The 17963-nt window shown below is 34.2% G+C and overlaps 1 protein-coding gene across 27 annotated transcripts in view; it reads left to right on the top strand.

Moving 5' to 3' along the window:
- dlg1 (discs large 1) overlaps positions 1 to 17959 on the top strand; it is a 424309-nt gene extending 406350 nt beyond the window's left edge. For 26 of the 27 annotated variants that reach the window (XM_067784235.1, XM_067784232.1, XM_067784238.1 and 23 more), the window contains 3 exons: positions 2354 to 2636; positions 4677 to 4768; positions 4852 to 17959. In XM_067784235.1, the coding sequence (XP_067640336.1) occupies positions 2354 to 2636; positions 4677 to 4768; positions 4852 to 4958 (482 nt within the window). In that variant the 3' untranslated portion in view covers positions 4959 to 17959. The remainder of the gene's footprint in view (positions 1 to 2353; positions 2637 to 4676; positions 4769 to 4851) is intronic. The other variant, XR_010953064.1, reaches the window with a different exon arrangement.
- The last annotated feature ends 4 nt before the right edge of the window (positions 17960 to 17963 follow it).

The raw sequence follows: 17963 nt of genomic DNA, 5'->3' as shown, positions 1-17963 counted from the left end.
CTATTTCGGTACAACTCGTTTTGTAGCTAGTTATTTAACCACTGCCGCTAGATAGGTCTCATAAACATTATCTAAGTGATGATAAGCGTTTTTTTATCCGCAAATGTAGATGTTTATACATATAAAAAAAAAAACGGCTATTATCTCTGAAGTTGTTGGAAGAAACCTCTATTTAAGATTTTTTTCAACAAGCAACCTTCGTATGTATGGCGAAGTACCACGTTTATCTCCATTCCTATGGCTGGAAAAGCATCTCATAACGAGCCAAATGACTACATACCTATCGGTCTCTCACTATTCGTACTCAAGACCCTAGATCGGATAAACTCATCCCTGGCTATCAACACGCATATACCAAAGTTAAATCTACGGTGACTGCGCTACAAAGTCTTGTCTCTGCTATTGAGACATCCTTGTTCGAAAAGGATTATTGTCTTGTGGCCTTCCTGGATATTGAAGAAGAATTGAACAATATAAGCCCAGTTGCAGTTAACAGTGTTCTAACCAATGTGGATGTAAATAGGCCCCTAGTGGGACTGATTGATCAACTACTCAAGGGAAGGAAAGTACTCTCCACCCTGGGAAAGGTTGATATAGCGCGCTATGTCGCAAGGGGCTTACCGCAGGGTGATGTTCTTCTCGCTTCTATAAAACGAACAGTGAACTCATTTATAAGAGATACAACGAGGGGGAGCTGAAAACCGTGGCATATGCTGATGACCTAGCCATTGCTTAAAGAGGCAGGTTCCTTCAAACTTTGTGCGACCTGATGCCGGTAGCATTGCGAGATGTTTACCTATCCTCTCGATGCAAGATCAGCTGAGTTTGTCTATATACCAAACGATAAAAAAACACCGTTACATTTACCAGAATTAAATGATGTGCGCCTAAACCTTACTTGTAATGCCAAACTCCTAGGCATAGTTCTAGGCAAAAATCTGAACTGGGAGAACATCGTCATTCAGCGCCAAAAGAAAGCGTACTTTACATTATATACGTGTATAGTAGCCTTTGGCAAAAAATGGGGACTCACCTCCAATATATGCATATGGATTTAGCTATACCGGGACTATCCGACCTATACTGACGTATGGTTGCCAGGTTTGAGCAAGGCGTTAAGCCTAAACTTGTTGGGTAAAGTCCACAGATCTAGTATGATTAGCATGAGTGGTGCTCTAAGGACAACGCCTACCGCGACTCTTTAGATCATTCTTGGCATTCTTCGGTTGGACCTAGGTTGTAATCGAGCACAGACAATCTCAGCTCTGCGTTTAAAAGAGTTGCCCAACAATAAAACCAAAAGACACTCTAGCATACTAAACAAATACAGTTTACTTCCTTTTGGCACCGATTGCTGTGCTTCCACAATAGTTGCGAAAAGCTACTTTATGGTAAACATAAGGTGCCTTGTTGTTGACGGCAGCATCTCCATATACACCGACGGCTCTAAGCTAAACGGCAGAGTTGTAAGTGTAGTCTATACAATGGACCTAGACCTAACGTTCTCCTGCAGACTACCAGACCACTGTAGTATATTCAAGGCAGAATTTTCAGCGGCAGCCATCCTGCTTGATTTGATAGCTCTTACTCTTTCAAATATGAACTAGCACTAAACTGTCGCCGATCTCTTCATTAGACATCCAACGGAACTGTGTGCATGTCGCATGAGTCCCAGGGCATAGGGACACCAAGTGAAACTGCATTGCTGACGAACTCGCTAGGCATGGTACGACAAGGCAGACTCTTCCTGACCAAGAACGCTTAGTGATGCCACTTAAAACGAGCAAGCTAAGGCTAAAAGAGCACATCGACCGTAAAGCAGATGAAAGATAGCTACAAACAACGGGGTGTCGGACATCGAACGAAACCTGGCCAAAATGGGATCCTAAAAGATCGTGTCACGTTTTACATTTCCACACTTGTGGGAATACTAACTGGGCACTGCCTTATGGGCAGGCATGCGGAAAGTTTGGGCGCAATTTTTGTCATTGCCGCTGGAGATGTAAAGAGGATGGAGAGGAGGAAACGGTTGTTCCCTTCATCGCCAACTGGCCGGCGCGAATTAGCGCAAGGCAGCGCGTCTGCGAGCTCCCTTTCTGAATAATCTGCGCCAGGTCCTGGAGTATGACATCAAGCACTTGGTAGCCTTTATCAAAATGGTTCGAAAAGTAATGGTGTCTTTTCGTGCAATCATTACAGGCCTAATGTCACTGGCCTAGGTGTGCGGTCGGGCAGCCACTTCAACCGAACCTAAATATCAATTACATTTCGCAATTACTGAGTAATATACTTATAACAACAATCGTTACTACTGTAATGCTAATGAATTACTTTTATTTTGTTTTTAATCCAGATACGACTCGACCGAAACGCGACTACGAAGTGGATGGTCGTGATTATCATTTTGTTTCATCACGTGAGCAAATGGAGCGCGATATACAAAATCATTTATTCATCGAAGCTGGACAGTACAATGATAATCTATACGGCACATCTGTGGCGAGTGTGCGTGAAGTTGCGGAAAAGGGTAAACATTGCATATTGGATGTCTCAGGCAATGCCATTAAGCGTTTACAAGTCGCTCAACTTTATCCAATTGCTATATTTATTAAACCAAAATCGGTGGATTCGATAATGTAAGTATTAATGCTTCTATATACACCTTTCCTAATTGTAGTTTGATTGAACTATTCGTTTAGTAAAGACTTCGCACAGACTGAATGGTTTCATATTTAGCCTTCAACAGTATTAAAAAAAAAAAATGCCAAATTTTCTACAGAAAAGGCAAAATGAATTTCGGAAAAACTCAAGTGCGTGACCTAATCTCATTCTCGATTGCTTTCAAGGCAAAGAAGGTCAGATTAATTGTTCTGAAGAACTTTGCAGAAAGAGCTACTCCATTTGAAACCGTAAAACTCACTGCCGAAGCAGATGTTTTTTTCAGTTATCGTTTTTGATGGATGGGATGCTTCGGAATGAACACACGCCTAGGTTTTAGGATTCGAATTGAACACCAACGAGGATAAGAAGACTCTAATCTTATCAAATTTGGTTTGGAGACAAACCAGTTTCCGCGTTGCGCCATCATCAGTGTCATTTTTCGTTACAAACCAAATTTGACAAGGAATGACGGAACAACTCCAATACACATCAATTATCCATCCTGTCGCAAAATCAGCATACAAAACGAAGCAGCTCTTCTTCGCCGGGAAGTTTAACATTCAGAATTAGACTAGACCTAAGCAGCAAAGTCATATAAGAATCACTGAGGTGGTAGCTGAGTCGATAGGAGATTGCTGGACTTGACTTTATCCCTCAAATACAGAACAAGAGCTTTTCACCAAAAATTCATATTTAAACTTACCTTTGTGGTCAATATAAAAGTCTATAAAATTGCTGACAGCTAAATTGTATTACAAACTTAATAGTGTGGCAAATGTTCCCATCTCTAGGCTGTTAGTAAATAATCACGAAACAACAAAAACATAAAGCAGCCACATTTGTGTACGTCGTGAAGACATCAGTTATCATTTACATACATCCATACAAGACAACGAAGAGATATCTCGCACACACACATGTGATCATCAGCCGAAGTAGTGACTCACACATATACACACATATGGCTATAAGAAAAGCATAAACTACAAATATACATGTACATATATAGCTGTTTACCAAGCAGGAGATACAAGAGTTCTAGAAGGTGAAACGTCTAGACCTTGGGAGAAATATGCGGACGAGGCAACAGAGAGTATAAAAGCAGCGCAAGCTGAGTAATAACTAATCAGTTTTGATTTAAACACGCTATTGGTTGTGAAGTATAATTGTGCAGTACTACTCCCAAATTAATCGAAATAAAGACCAGTTTGCAATATTGAATATTGTAGTGATTTATGCAACAGTTTAGCGATTCGAACGTTATTAACAGAAGGTGCATAAAAATCGGAATTCCCCAAATTGGTTACAATAGCGAACAATAGAATGTAACGAACCTACGGAACTTTGTCTAACTGAAAAGTTATGCAAGGCAGAAAGCGTGGTCTGGGGACAGAATTTAGGGCATGAGTCATGTCAGTACAGCCCTATTGATCTCGTCGTACGATATAACCTTACGAGCTGGTTAAAGTTAGGTCAACAAATATAGGAAGTATAGGCTGTGGCTTATATTGGGTTCGTGTGTTATCCAGCTTTTCTTTAAAAATTTCCTCTTATGTTTATTATTCATATTTTTATTAATATAACTAAGGTTTATGTCTTTATTATGTGGCCAAAATATAAGTTTTTAATGTACTGACCTGGAGCTTTGTGGGCAGTAAATTATAAGGTGGACTTAAATCTTCCATTTCCGTCCAACGAGTTTCAACGTTGCCGCATCTTATACAGGTGGTCAATCAACACATTAAAATCTAACTTTCACTGTTTGCTTTTAAACCGCAAAAAGTTTCCTGTTTGAGTTTTGAGTTTGATAAAATGCAATGTGCTTTGAACGAGTGCCCGAAGAAGAAACGCGTTGCCTTTTTTCTTTTTGCACTTTTAATCGTTCCCGAGATATTCTTCGAGATAAATTTCCCTAATATAGCCCACAGTGTGGTGTAGATAATTATAATTATAAATATGATATATTTCAAAGTTTTTGCCTACAAATTAAAAATGTTTCATTTATTGTCCCCTAGGGAAATGAATCGGCGAATGACGGAGGAGCAAGCGAAAAAAACATATGAACGGGCGATTAAAATGGAACAAGAATTCGGCGAATATTTCACAGGTTAGTTGAAATAAGAAAAAGAGGCTTGATTATATTTGCTCATTTTAATAAAAATATATATATTTGTCTCGTTTTTTTAAAAGGTGTTGTTCAAGGTGACACCATTGAAGAGATCTATAGTAAAGTCAAGGCAATGATTTGGTCACAATCGGGTCCAATCATTTGGGTACCATCAAAAGAAACTCTATGACCAACAGCCACAACAACATGGACACTGCCGCCTCGAGTACGTTGTCGACCAGTCTCGAGATCAACAACAAATCAACATCAACAGCAAACGCACTGATTTTGAACAATATTGATGGAGCACGCCGACGATGACGACGACACTTTAAGAATGCATGGCATATAAAGTATGTACATATATACAATGGTAATAACAACCAAAATCCATAGCTTGAGAGCGCAATTGTTGAACGAAACAAAGATTTATTAAAACACACATGATGTTAGTTAATATTAAAACTTAGGCGCAACGATATATATGTTTATATGCGTGTGTGTGTGAGTACGTGTATCAATGCCTCGGCCTATTTTCCTATACATGTATATGGGCCCTTATGTCGTTGGCGAAGGTGTGCGCTAAAAATGAAACTAGATAAACATGAATGTAAAAGGAAAGTAGAGCAGGAAGAAGAAGAAAATTGTTGTAGCTAATACAAAAATATTATTAATAATAATAATCATAGCAAGTCAGGCTGCGACTACTATAAACTGATGATGGTGCATTTGTTGTTTGTTTGTTACCGCTAGCAATTACAAATTCGATAATCGATGAATATATATGCATGTATTAACGTATATATATATATATGTATATTCAGAGTTATATATACAATACATATATATATATGTATTTATTTAGAATTAAATATAACTAATTAGAAACGAAGAAAAACAAAAAAATATTAAAATTGTAATAAAAATTGGTCAAGTCACATTAACTCCATACAAAATAAAAACAATTGCAGATACAAACACGCATACCTGCTTGCATACATACATACACATAATACATAAAAGACGGAAGGCACGTTTGAGTAAAATAATCACCTTAAGGACCGCAAGGATTCTTAACTAGTTTATAGTTATTAATAAACTAAATCGTTAAACAAAATGCTGAAGCAAAATTGCTACAAAAACTTAAGTAACTGAAAAAGTAGAAAAAATAAATTTTTAAAAGCGATAAGAAAGTAAAACTAAAACTCATACATATACAGTTTTTCCAGCAGTATCTGCGTAAAAGTCGAATTTTGTTCAAAAAACATTAAATGAAAAATGTAAAAGCTCGAATATATTTTTAGAAAAGCTGAAAATTATTTCAAAAAAGCCGGATTGATTTTTGGAATTCTTTAATATATTTCAGTAAAACTCGAAACAAAATTTTGAAAAATATTTAGATATTCCAGAATTAAATTTTCTCTTGTTCTGAATTGAATACGGTCTTTTGTGAAGTACAATTCAACTTCTTAGTCATATTCCACGCAAACTCTGCCTGGCAGCTATTAGAATTTGTTTCAAGCAAACCCTTCAATTTGGTTGAAGAACGACATATTTAAAACATTTTTTCGAGATCGCCCTACTTTAGAATGCGGTTGAAGAGCGTACTATGACATTTTTTTTTTTTTTTGATAAACGCACTATCTCAGCGAGAATCCAAAAAATTTTGAGCTTAGATAGGGCGTTCTTCAATCGTATTCTATAATTCAGAAAATTCTAGTATGTGGCGTTTTTCCATAGTAGTGCGTTCTTCAAGGGACCAGTGATACTGGAAGTTTTTCATAAATATGCTGAAATAAGGCGCTTTAGAAGCTAACTATCTAGTTAGGGTAAATTCCACTCAGCGGCCAGGTTTGCCTAATTGAAATACATTCGATTTTTCCTTGTCCATAAATCCATTTCGTCTTCACTCTTTCTAAATACTGTTGGAAAGAATGTAGTGTTTCCAGTGCCGTTGAATACAAATTCGCTTCAGTAATAAACGCAAATGGATTTGTATGCTATAGAACAAATTGCCGCGTAGTAGATGGTATGCTGAAGCAAGTAATTGAGAGAATGTTAAACATAGAAAAATAAACACTAATTAAAGAAAAAAAAGTTGTTCAGAGCATAAATAAGTAGACAAGAAGAAAACAAAGTACTTTAAATTTCAAATGTGCGTGGCTAATAAGAAAAGATACTTTAAAAATTGTTTAACGTTACAAGAATGCAATAATTTATTTATATATACATTCATACATTGAGATATATACCTACGAGTAAAAAAAAACAAATAGCAGAAAAAATGATATGCCAAATTTATGAGTTATGTTTATCCTTTTTTTATTTTTGTTAAATAAATAAAAATTGTAATAAATTGTATAACTAGAACTTTTCACTTAAATTAACACTTAGAAAACTTGTCTAGAAGTTCTTATGATAATTTGCTAAAATTTAGAATTTTAGGAAACTTTTTGAGTATGCAGTTTTGTAGTCTAAAGTATTTTATTCCCAGAAAGTACAAGTTTGTTGCTACGCTAACTTCGAAATTATTTTTGATAATTATTTTTCTGAAGGGTGCTCCAGTTTTTCTTCCATATAAATAATTAAATTTAAAACTCTGTAAAATAAATTGGTATACAAAACTGCATACACTTTCAGACCGCAAAATTCTAAATACAAATTTTGAACTTTTTCGAAAACGTTTTAAAAATTGATTTACATGGTTATGTAGTACAAATATGTTTTTTTTTAATTAACGAGAATAAAGATAAAGGTAACCTAACAAATTTCCAAATAATTTTTGCTGTTATTTTGTTACTCGCCGGTACATATGTATACAAGAAGAGAGCTTGTTAGCAGAGAAAAATGCATGTTAAATAAGAAAACTTAAGAAGTATGTATGCCAGTCAGTATAGACGTTTAAAATGCTTACCAGCATAACTACAAATATTTTTTTAAAATATGTTTGTGATTACACATGCCAACATTCTTTAGTTCAGATTCTATTTACAATTTACACTTTTCTAAACAATTTGTGCGTTAGAGTTTGAAATCGACTTAATTTTTGCTCTTTGAACACTGATTCTTCGAATTCCGAGATAGCGCGTATCCAATTGGCAGCCGAGATAGGATGATGTTCCATGCAAGCGTTGATATCCTGATGCCAAGGTCTAAAAAATGTTGGTCTGTGTCATCTTTTGTAGTTTTAATTCACAAAACGACCACCATTTCCTAATTGTCACAAACATGGGTTGGTTAGATTAATCTATATAAACAAAAATGTATTTCAATCAGGGACCAGGGGAAAAAGTATGTTAAAAAAAAAAAAAAACCAAAAAACCTTTTCTAATCATTAATATTAAATTTATTTTTCTATCATTCAAGTTATCGAATACTTCTGCAATCAATGAATTACCAAAGCCAGAGGGCTATTGCTTTAAAGTTTTCGAAGATTGGCGATTTTCAAGGTTTTGCGCGAATCTGTGGAATTTTTAAGATCAGTGAGTTAGTAATCTCCAACTAACCAATTTGAAAAACACTGTTTAGACAAATCTTTTTTTTTCTGGGTATTAGACCAAACCATATGAGCCATAAGCGAAAAAAAAATATTTTTCCGTTATTCGAAGCTAGCCTCCAAACCGTGGGTCTGTGCTTTCTATGCTCAAATTGGTTTTTCGGCATATATTTAATTTATGCAAAAACTTAAAACGCCAAACGCAGAAAGGAAAGAAAATACAGACCAATTGAACTGCTTTTAGTAAAATATCGACTGAAAAGGTTTTTAAAAATTATTCGAAATTATTTGTGATAAAAATCAGATGCTGTAACTTTGCATTTTTGAGCGGCCGCCCCGGGCAGAGCAACATAAAAATTTTAGAAACATGGTTTTTCCATTACAAGAAAAGGTTTCTAATCGGTGTCGCCCCTCGTCAGTGCTTGGCAGGCACTCCGAGTGTATTTCTGTCATGAAAAGCTCTCAGTGAAAACTCATCTGCCTTGCAGATGCCGTTCGGAGTCGTCATAAAACAAAGCCAAAGAAAAATTAAAAGCAACACGACGCAAATTGGAAGAGAATCTCGGCCTAAAATTTCTTAGGGTTATCGCGCCTTTCATTTATTTATTTTATTTATAACTTTGCATTAATTTTGATCACCTTCGTATACAAAATTTCACATTACACTGGTGCATCTAGCTTCACCAATGTTTCAACTTTAGGAGGTCTGAAAATTTTAAATCTTGGACAAACAACTTTTTTGTAAAAAATCGAAAAAAAACAATGTTTTCCGAAATCCAAAGTTTACTAAATCTAAAATGTTAAATTTCGAAAACAATAGCTTTCGAAATGCAAAAAATTATACCATACTATTTTATTATAATTGTATTTCGAAAAACAGCGATTTTCATACTTCGAAAAAGTACTTAAGTGCTAACAGCTTTCAAAAGTGGAAACAAAATAAGATTTTTTTATTTTATGGCGGTTTACTTTTTTGTTTGAGTTGCATATTCGCAACTCAAAAACTAGTACCATTCACAATTTTATTTGTATGTCGTAGAACAATGATTATAAAAATTGGAAAATTTGAAAGTTACACAGAGGTGAAAAAACAGAAGAAAAAATCAAATTAACAAAACAGTTACCTGAGAATACTTTCTTAATTTAAAAACTATCGACATAACTGTAAAATCAAACACATTCGAAAAGAACAATTTTCTAATTAGGAAAAACAACATTAAATTAGACACACAAAAATTATCGAAAGTCAAACGAAATGTGTACCTTAAAGCCATGATCAGAATTACAACAATAGAACTCGTAGAACAATCATCACACTGTGCAATAGCAAACCCACTTTTTTGTAGAGATTGAGGCTTGTGTAGACAAAGTACTATCTCCGTTGTTCGAAGTTAGCCTTCAAAAAATAGATATCGACTTTCGAAGATCGAAATTCTACATTTCCAATTTTTTTTTTGTTAACGCGTTCAGCAAATTAAAAAAGTAAAAATGTGGTCGTGGTCCGTGGTTTTCCTTTATTTGAAGGGCTGAATTCTTTTTTTGAGAAATTTAGTGTAACAGCTGTTATGCCAGGTGAAAAGTCAGATAGTCCCATGATAGTGGCTACTACTTTTATGTCTGCACATACTCTCCACTGGAATTGCTCGTACTGCAATTTTTCAAATAAAGAATTCAGCCATTCAAATAAAAGAAAAAGCTGGACCACGACCACATTTTTACTTTTTTAATTTGCTGAACGCGTTAACAAAAAAAAAATTGGAAATGTAGAATTTCGATCATCGAAAGTCGATATCTATTTTTTGAAGGCTAACTTCGAACAACGGAGATAGTACTTTGTCTACACAAGCCTCAATCTCTACAAAAAAGTGGGTTTGGTTCAATACTCAGAAAAAAAGTTGATTTTGTCTTTTTTCTTTTCTTTTTTAAATTTCCTAAATGACAAAAAAACAAATATAGTAAATACATACATAATAGTAATTAATTTTGGTCCCTGGGTTGAGGTAATCTGTGTTTGTATTTTGAAACTTTTGAAAAACTTATGAAGGCTACATAGACAGTATACAAATACTAAAGCACAATTTACATTTTCATATACATATATAACTACGAACAGTTAGGACACACTGTGCTAACTATATTGTTTATAACTTTATTATAATTTCTCTTTCGCCCAGTTGATTGTATTTTGTATTAAGCATTCAATACAACCATATTTCTGTTATATTATTAAGCCATATTATGTTTACATTTAGGCATTTTCATAGTCATTAAAAAAGTTCGAATATACTGTACAAATACATAGCTACATATATTAAATAAGTTTGACACTTACAAATTATTTTTATTCAATATTAATATTACCTTTACAAATGTTAGTATTTAAATACTTTTCGTTTTCCGGGTTTAAGTTGCATTATTTTTTTTTTTTGTTTTTTTGTAAAACGTGTGTACTTTACGCGTTTGTTTCGTTATGTTTACTTTTTTGTTACCTTAAAGTTGCAATTTGCAATGCGAGACATAGAGCTGGATTCGATTCGATTTTTTGGAGAATCGATTTTTTCGATTCGATTCTCAAAAAAAATCGATTAAATCGAGCTGAAAATAGTTGGTTGCTGCGCAATTATTTACCACTAAAAAAAGCTTGCTAAAAAACTCGCCAGTTTCTTTCTCGTTTCGTTGACTGAGGCTGTTTGGCAACATTAAGGAGTACCATAGAGTTATTCACTGGTTCCTCCCATTGGAGTGAGATTGATAGTGTATTCGATACCTAAATATCATGCTTGCTATGTTTTTTTCCAGATATTCCAATTTTGTGCGCAGACATTTCCTCAGTTAGTTCTGCCTTCTCTGAAATGTACTTTTTGCTATAACCCTCTATTAATCTCTCATCATAGCTGCGGTATCGAGAGTCGATAGCATGGCCCTTTTCAAGAGAAAAATTATGCCGATGAATTATGTTCATCTTCGTCGAATCAGCCGATAGATTTTGTTATGGGAATTCATGGAAAGTTTCGGCACAGCAAGTGTTCCTATCGACATCCGTATTTGGAAACAGACGAAGCGGAAGAGCTCCGCCAAGAAGACTTGATCTCCCTTGGTGCTCGCAATTGGTGTCAGTTATGTTGAGGCCGGGATAGCTAGGCTGACTTGCGCAACTGCAATGCCAAAATTTCCTAGGCGGCAAAGCGCCAGTTGTTGGTGATGATAAAATTTCTTCATATTTCCCAGAGGCACCATCATAATGATGTATAGTCATGGTTCATGGTTTTTAAAAAAGTCGAGCCTTTTGAAAATTTAAACACTATTTTATTTGGTCTGTGAATACGCGCCAATAAAGCCAAATTTATAATAAAATACAATAAATATATTTTCTGCACGTTTTTATCAATAAATATGAAATAGTTACAGTTGCTGAAAGATGATCAAAACTTCGAAGGCTAAAAAAATCGAACGATTCTAAAAAGAAAATCGATTCTTCATTTCTTAAAAAAGATCGATTGAATCGATTAAAAATCGAATCGAAATCCAGCTCTAGCGAGACAGTTTCCCGCGTGTGCAGCTATTCTAATTTATATTATAAGAGTGAAAAAAAAAATACTTCGAAGATCATAAAAAAGCTTGGCTTTTATTGAAATTACGCACCGCCATTTAGTTTTTTTGTACAATACGAAATGCATATGTATTTTAGCTGTGGTTTTTTTTACATGTATATATGTACATATGCCTTAAACTTTATATAGACTGCCAAGTGCATAACCTTATCTACACTTATGAAAGTGTCGCGCAGGAATTTAGAACTGCTAAATTTCAGTATGCATTATACTCAGTTGAGACTGAAATGTGTTTCTCCATTTTATCTCTACACTATTATCCACTTCTATGACCGAAAAGTGGTCGTGTGTCCACGATTAATCGCAACCGATTCAGCTATGACCAACAGAGGTGCTTATTTCCGCTATTAAGTACAACCAGTTTTGTAGCGAGTTATTCAACCACTGCCACGAGTCTTCAATAATTGCTGCTATATTGGTCTCCTAAACATTATCTAGGTGATAATAAGCGTTTTCTTTACCCGCAAATGCAGATGTATATACATGTAAAAGAAAAAACACGGCTATTTTCAAACTCCAACAAATTTTCGAAATTCGAATGTTTGTTTTGTCATTTACTGTATTTCGTATGAGCTTGATTGGAAATTTTTTAACCACAAAATATTAAAAAGACGTCGTCGATACTTTTCGAAGTAAGGCTTTTTCCAAATTTGTACATGGAAATTTACTGGTAGTTCGATTCGTGTACAAAAATAAAAAAGGCAACTCCGAAAGTTTTTCTCGTCTCAATTTTTTCTTTTTTTCGAACCTAAGACCATTAGTAAATGCTTTTAAGTTGAGTTAAATTCAAACGATAAAACATAAGAAACTTACCCACTATCATTTTTCGATTTTATATTCACTGGTAACTTTGACTTCATTATTTCATACATTTAATAATTGAAGAAAGTATCGTACAAGTTTCGCCCTGAAAAATTCAAATTCATAAATAAGCGTTTAATAATAAACCAACTTTTTGTTGAAAAAAGTAATTTTGAAAATTGAATAAATAATCAGCCCTATTCTGCATTTCGACTTGGATTGGAATTTTTTCGATTTGGCAATTTTGGTATTCTGTGTTCCAATCTCTTTCGATCCAACTTCGAATCGTTCGATTTTGCGTATTCTGCATTTCGATCGTAGTTCCGTTTTTCTAAGTTGCAAATTAGTTGGCGGAAAAATATTTTATTTTTATTTTTTTTATCAATTTACAACAGAATTTTAACAAAAATGTAAGTAAAACTTGTTAAGAAACGTAGAAGGCTTGATGATGATTGTTTTTTATATGTTTCCAGGCCAAAAACAACATGTCGATGTCGAAGTCTTTGGACGTATTTGCCCCGCAAAAGTATCTAACACATACTTGAAAGCATCCTTATTAAGTCGAAAGTTTTTTTTGAACCTAAATAAGAAAATAAGTCATTAAATTTTACAACTTTTAAGTTCAATTTCTTACAATTCGTCACTCATCTCAAATGGATTACACAAATCTCGCAATATTTACCTTTCCATTCTCGCCTGGCAATTTTCGTATGCGTTGCTTTCCAACTCCACAAATAATGCCGCGGCTATTAATTCCATTATAATATACAGCTATCTGTTCGTTGGGTCCACTTAAATGCCAAAGCAAGCTGCCGGAGTAAAGGAAGGGGAAGCGAGAACGTAAACAATGCTCGCGGAAAAAATAAATAAATCTTCATAAAGTATTTTTGGCCAGTGCAATGAAATTAGCATCCACAAAATTCAGAAAAAGTCAAAAGTCGTGCAGGAATCCGTTTTAACAAAACTTGGTAGCCACGGCAGGGAATTGGCCAAAGGAACGACAAAAACACACTTACAATTATGAAAGCACTTCACTCAAAAAAATATAACACGGCGGCAATATATTCTATTGCTTTTTTTTGTACAAAAGGGCGTGGATAATAAAATATAAACGTTTTTTTTTTACAAATTTTCTTTAATTTATTTTGTTCCAATGTTCACACATTCCGTACAAACAGCTGATTTCGAAAAATCATTTGTTCTTCCTCTTCTCGTTACGATTCCGTCGTAATGCAGAATAACCAACTTCGATTAAAGCGGAGCGTAGAACGGGAACGTAATCGATATGCAGAATAGGGGTGAATTGCATTTGTAACTATAATTCTGATTCGAAAAAATAGTTCAAAGAAATAATTTTCAATTCAAAAATATTGCGAACGATAGCTCCCACGAACGATTGGCCTCCAAACGATTTCGTCTAGCAATGGTATTCTCGATCATTTTCGTTCGGCCTTCACGTTTCTTACTTTATGTCAAACAGGAAGGCGAAAACAGCTGTCAAATGATATTGTGACGAATCTTACCATCATTATGCTGTTAGTAAATAATCATAACAAAAACAGCAAGCAGCCACACTTATGTACAAGGCAACGAAGAATATTCCATACACATAACCAACAGCTTGAAGCCAAGAGATTAAATCACATACATATATGTAGCTGGCAGCTAAGAGCAGAAATTTTTACTCACACATATGGCTAGAAGAAAAACAAAAACTACAGATATACATGTATATAGCTAAGTAACCAAGCATGAGATACAACTTGTCTAGAAGGCATGTTCGTGAAACGGCTAGATCGAGATAACCGAGAGTATAAAAGCAGCGCAAGATGAGGAATCAGTGATCAGTTTTGACTTTGATATGCTGTAGCAAAGTACGCGTGTATTGTGAAGTACTGCTCTCAAAGTAGACAAGACCATTTTGGCAAACTGAATATTTCAGTTATTTATTCAACAGTTTAGAGATTCGAACGTTAACAGAAGGCGCAGAAATATCAGGAACTCACTAAAATTCGTTACAATATGTTGCCATCGTTTAACATGGTGCAAATACACTAGCGATTCGTCTTCGAGGCGAAACGAATGTTCGTTTCGTAATAAAGAATGAGGCCCTTAAAAACTGAAATTGTCGAAGTTATGGTCGTTTACTGCGTTTTAAATTAGCTTAATTTTTGGTCGGTTAACAACAAAACATCTTCGATAATTTTTCGAATCCATATATTTGTACACAACAAAAATAAATAACTTTGGAAAAATCTCTCAATTCTTAGAAATGCAAATACATAAGTGGGTTTAGAGAAACCCCCTAAAATAGCTGATTTCGAAATAAAAACAAAAATTGTATTCTATAATTCGATGTTCGATGGGTCTTTTACTGTGTTTTGGTTGAGCTTCATTTCTGTTTTGCAAATAACGAAAAACTAAATAAGCTGCTTCGATAAGAATTTGCCTACAGAGACTGTTGTTTTTTTCGAAGCTGTAGCCAAAATCGAGAGCCCTAATATTACGAAAAAAGCTCAAATACTACAACAAGAAAAATGCTATAACAACTCAACTGTTTCAAGCACGTAAATTCAAACAGCCCAATTCTAAATAAAAACTACTTGCGAGTTTTTTCACTTCTCCCTTTCCTTCTATTCTGAACAATGTTCGAAAAAGCGGAAACCGATTATGGGAGAAAAGTAGGTATTACACTGTGCAACAGCCGGCTGTGTATTGAACCAAACACACTTTTTTGTAGAGATTGTGGCTTAAGTAGACAAAGTACTATCTGCGTTTTTCGAAGTTAGCCTCCAAAAAAAAGATATCGGCTTTCGAAGTTCGAAATTCTACATTTCGAAATTTTATTTTTTTTTGTTAACGCGTTCATCAAATTAAAAAAGTAAAAATGTGGTCGTAGTCCGCCTTTTCTTTTATTTGAATGGCTGAATTCTTTTTTTTTTTTTTTAATTACAGTACGAACAATTCCAGTGGAGATTATGTGCAGACATTAAAGTAGTAGCCACTACCATGGGACTATCAGACTTTTCACCTCGTATAACAGCTGTTATACTAAATTTCTTAAGAAAATAATTTAGCGCTTCAAATAAGGGAAAAGAGCGGACCACGACCACATTTTTACTTTTTTTATTTGCTGAACGCGTTAACAAAAAAATTAAATTTCGAAACATAGAATTTCGAGCTTTGAAAGCCGATATCTATTTTTTGGAGGCTGACTTCGAAAAACGGAGATAGTACTTTGTCTACTTAAGCCTCAATCTCTACAATAAACTGGGTTTGGTCCAATACCCAGAAAAAAGTTGATTTTGTCGCATAGTGTTATGAATGTGAGGGAGATTGCTCTGCCATTTCATAAGTTTTTTCACTTGTTAAATAAAAGGAATGCATCAAATTAGTTGAAGGAAATTGGTTCTTTTAAGAAAGAACACTTATTTGTACAAATTTGCGCTAAAATATATATGTACATTCTACCACAATATTCTTTATTTTAAGTCGAAAAGTATATCATAAGCAACGGAAGAGCTCTTGGTATATTTGATGCAGCCATCCAGAAATTGGGGAAGGAGTTTTTAAGAAGGCTTAAATAGATTTTGGCGAAAGGCGACTGGCCGCCAGAAAATTGCTTTGCTAAATGGAAGCAGGCAACTCCGGCGGATTTGTGTTATCCCGCCGTCTTCTTCTTATGCTCCTCTGTTGATGTTGCTGTGGCACCAATTCATTACTCATTTCAGTGAATACCACATGAAATGCAATACTGTGCATTGTTTATATTTATTTCTTAATTTCAAACAAATTCGCAACAATAATTAAACTTTTCTATTTTTTAAACGAAATAAAAAATGCGCAACGAAATTTCAATTGACAAAACAGCTGACTTCGAAAATTCGAAATTCCTATTCCCCAATTATTGTTCTCCCTAGGCGAATGCCCTGGATTCACACCCCGGGCAAAGCAACATCAAAATTTTAGAAATAAGGTTTTTCAATTAGAAGAAAATTTTTGTAAACGGGGTCGCCCCCCGGCAGTGTTTGGCAAGCACTCCGAGTGTATTTCTGTCATGAAAAGCTCTCAGTGAAAAGTCATCTGCCTCGCAGATGCCGTTCGGAGTCGACATAAAACAAGTAGGTCCCGTCCCGCCAATTTGTAGAAAAAATTAAAAAGGAGCACGACGTAAATTGGAAGAGAAGCTCGGCCTAAAATCTCTTCGGAGGTTATCGCTCCTTACATTTTTAAAAATTTTTTTTTTATTTTAGGAGAAAAGAATTGTAGGAATTTTTCCGCGGGAATAAAAACATCCGCGAGAATATTTAGAATATTTAGAATTGGGCTGAAAATATAATTTTCAAAGAAGTGCCCTTTTTCCGCACAACTCTTCAATTGTTGAACATACAAAGTTCGAAAGAAAGAATAGTGACGCACTTGGGCAATTCCGTCTCACTTAATTTTTTATATTTTTTTTTTTTACATATACATACACGTATATTTTTTATATACAATGCATTCACTTTCAACTGGGTAAACTGTTTGCACATTTACAAAGATACATATTCAACAGATAGCTGCATTATTTGGTTTTTTCTGTTTTTTTTTTTTTTTTTTTTTTTTTTTTTTTTTTGAGAGACAAATGGGTTATTCTACTAGAGTACATACAAACATAGGTACATACATATTTACATAAAAAGGCGTGGTAAATTGTGCTTGCCGTTGAAAAGAATGTATCAGTAGAATTAGTTAAATGCGTTGCCTTATCCGCAGCCACAGTCAGTCACATATGTGTGTAACATTTTACTTGCATTTCATTAGTCCTTTTCCCCTAATACTACATATAAACACTAAAATTACATATAACTCTATTACTTACTACTTAACATCTACTTATTATTAGAAATGTATTTACATATGATTATGTTATTTAAAATTTTTTTTTTTATGTTTTTTTTTTTTTTGTTTTTTCTTTCTTTTTAGATAAATATGTACTATCTCTGGCTTATTTTATTATTTAATATTGTACAAGTTATAACAACAAATGTATTAAGTGCGTATGTATTTTACCTAATAACACAACAAGTAAACAAATTAAAAAATCAACAAGCATAAACACACAACAAAAACATAAAACAACTACAAATTAAAAAGAAAAATACTTTTATCAACGAATATCTTAAAAAATTAGAATTAAGTGCAACAACAAGAATTATACAATACATACAAACAAAAGAGAATTTAAGTAACCAATTTAACTTAATTAAATCGTTTAATTTTTATTCATAAACACAAATAAAATTAA

This window comes from Eurosta solidaginis, chromosome 4 (assembly GCF_040869045.1).
Source record: "Eurosta solidaginis isolate ZX-2024a chromosome 4, ASM4086904v1, whole genome shotgun sequence".
Taxonomy (NCBI): domain Eukaryota; kingdom Metazoa; phylum Arthropoda; class Insecta; order Diptera; family Tephritidae; genus Eurosta; species Eurosta solidaginis.
The sequence above is the reverse complement of the archived record's forward strand: the minus strand, read 5'-3'. Positions and strand labels throughout refer to the sequence as shown.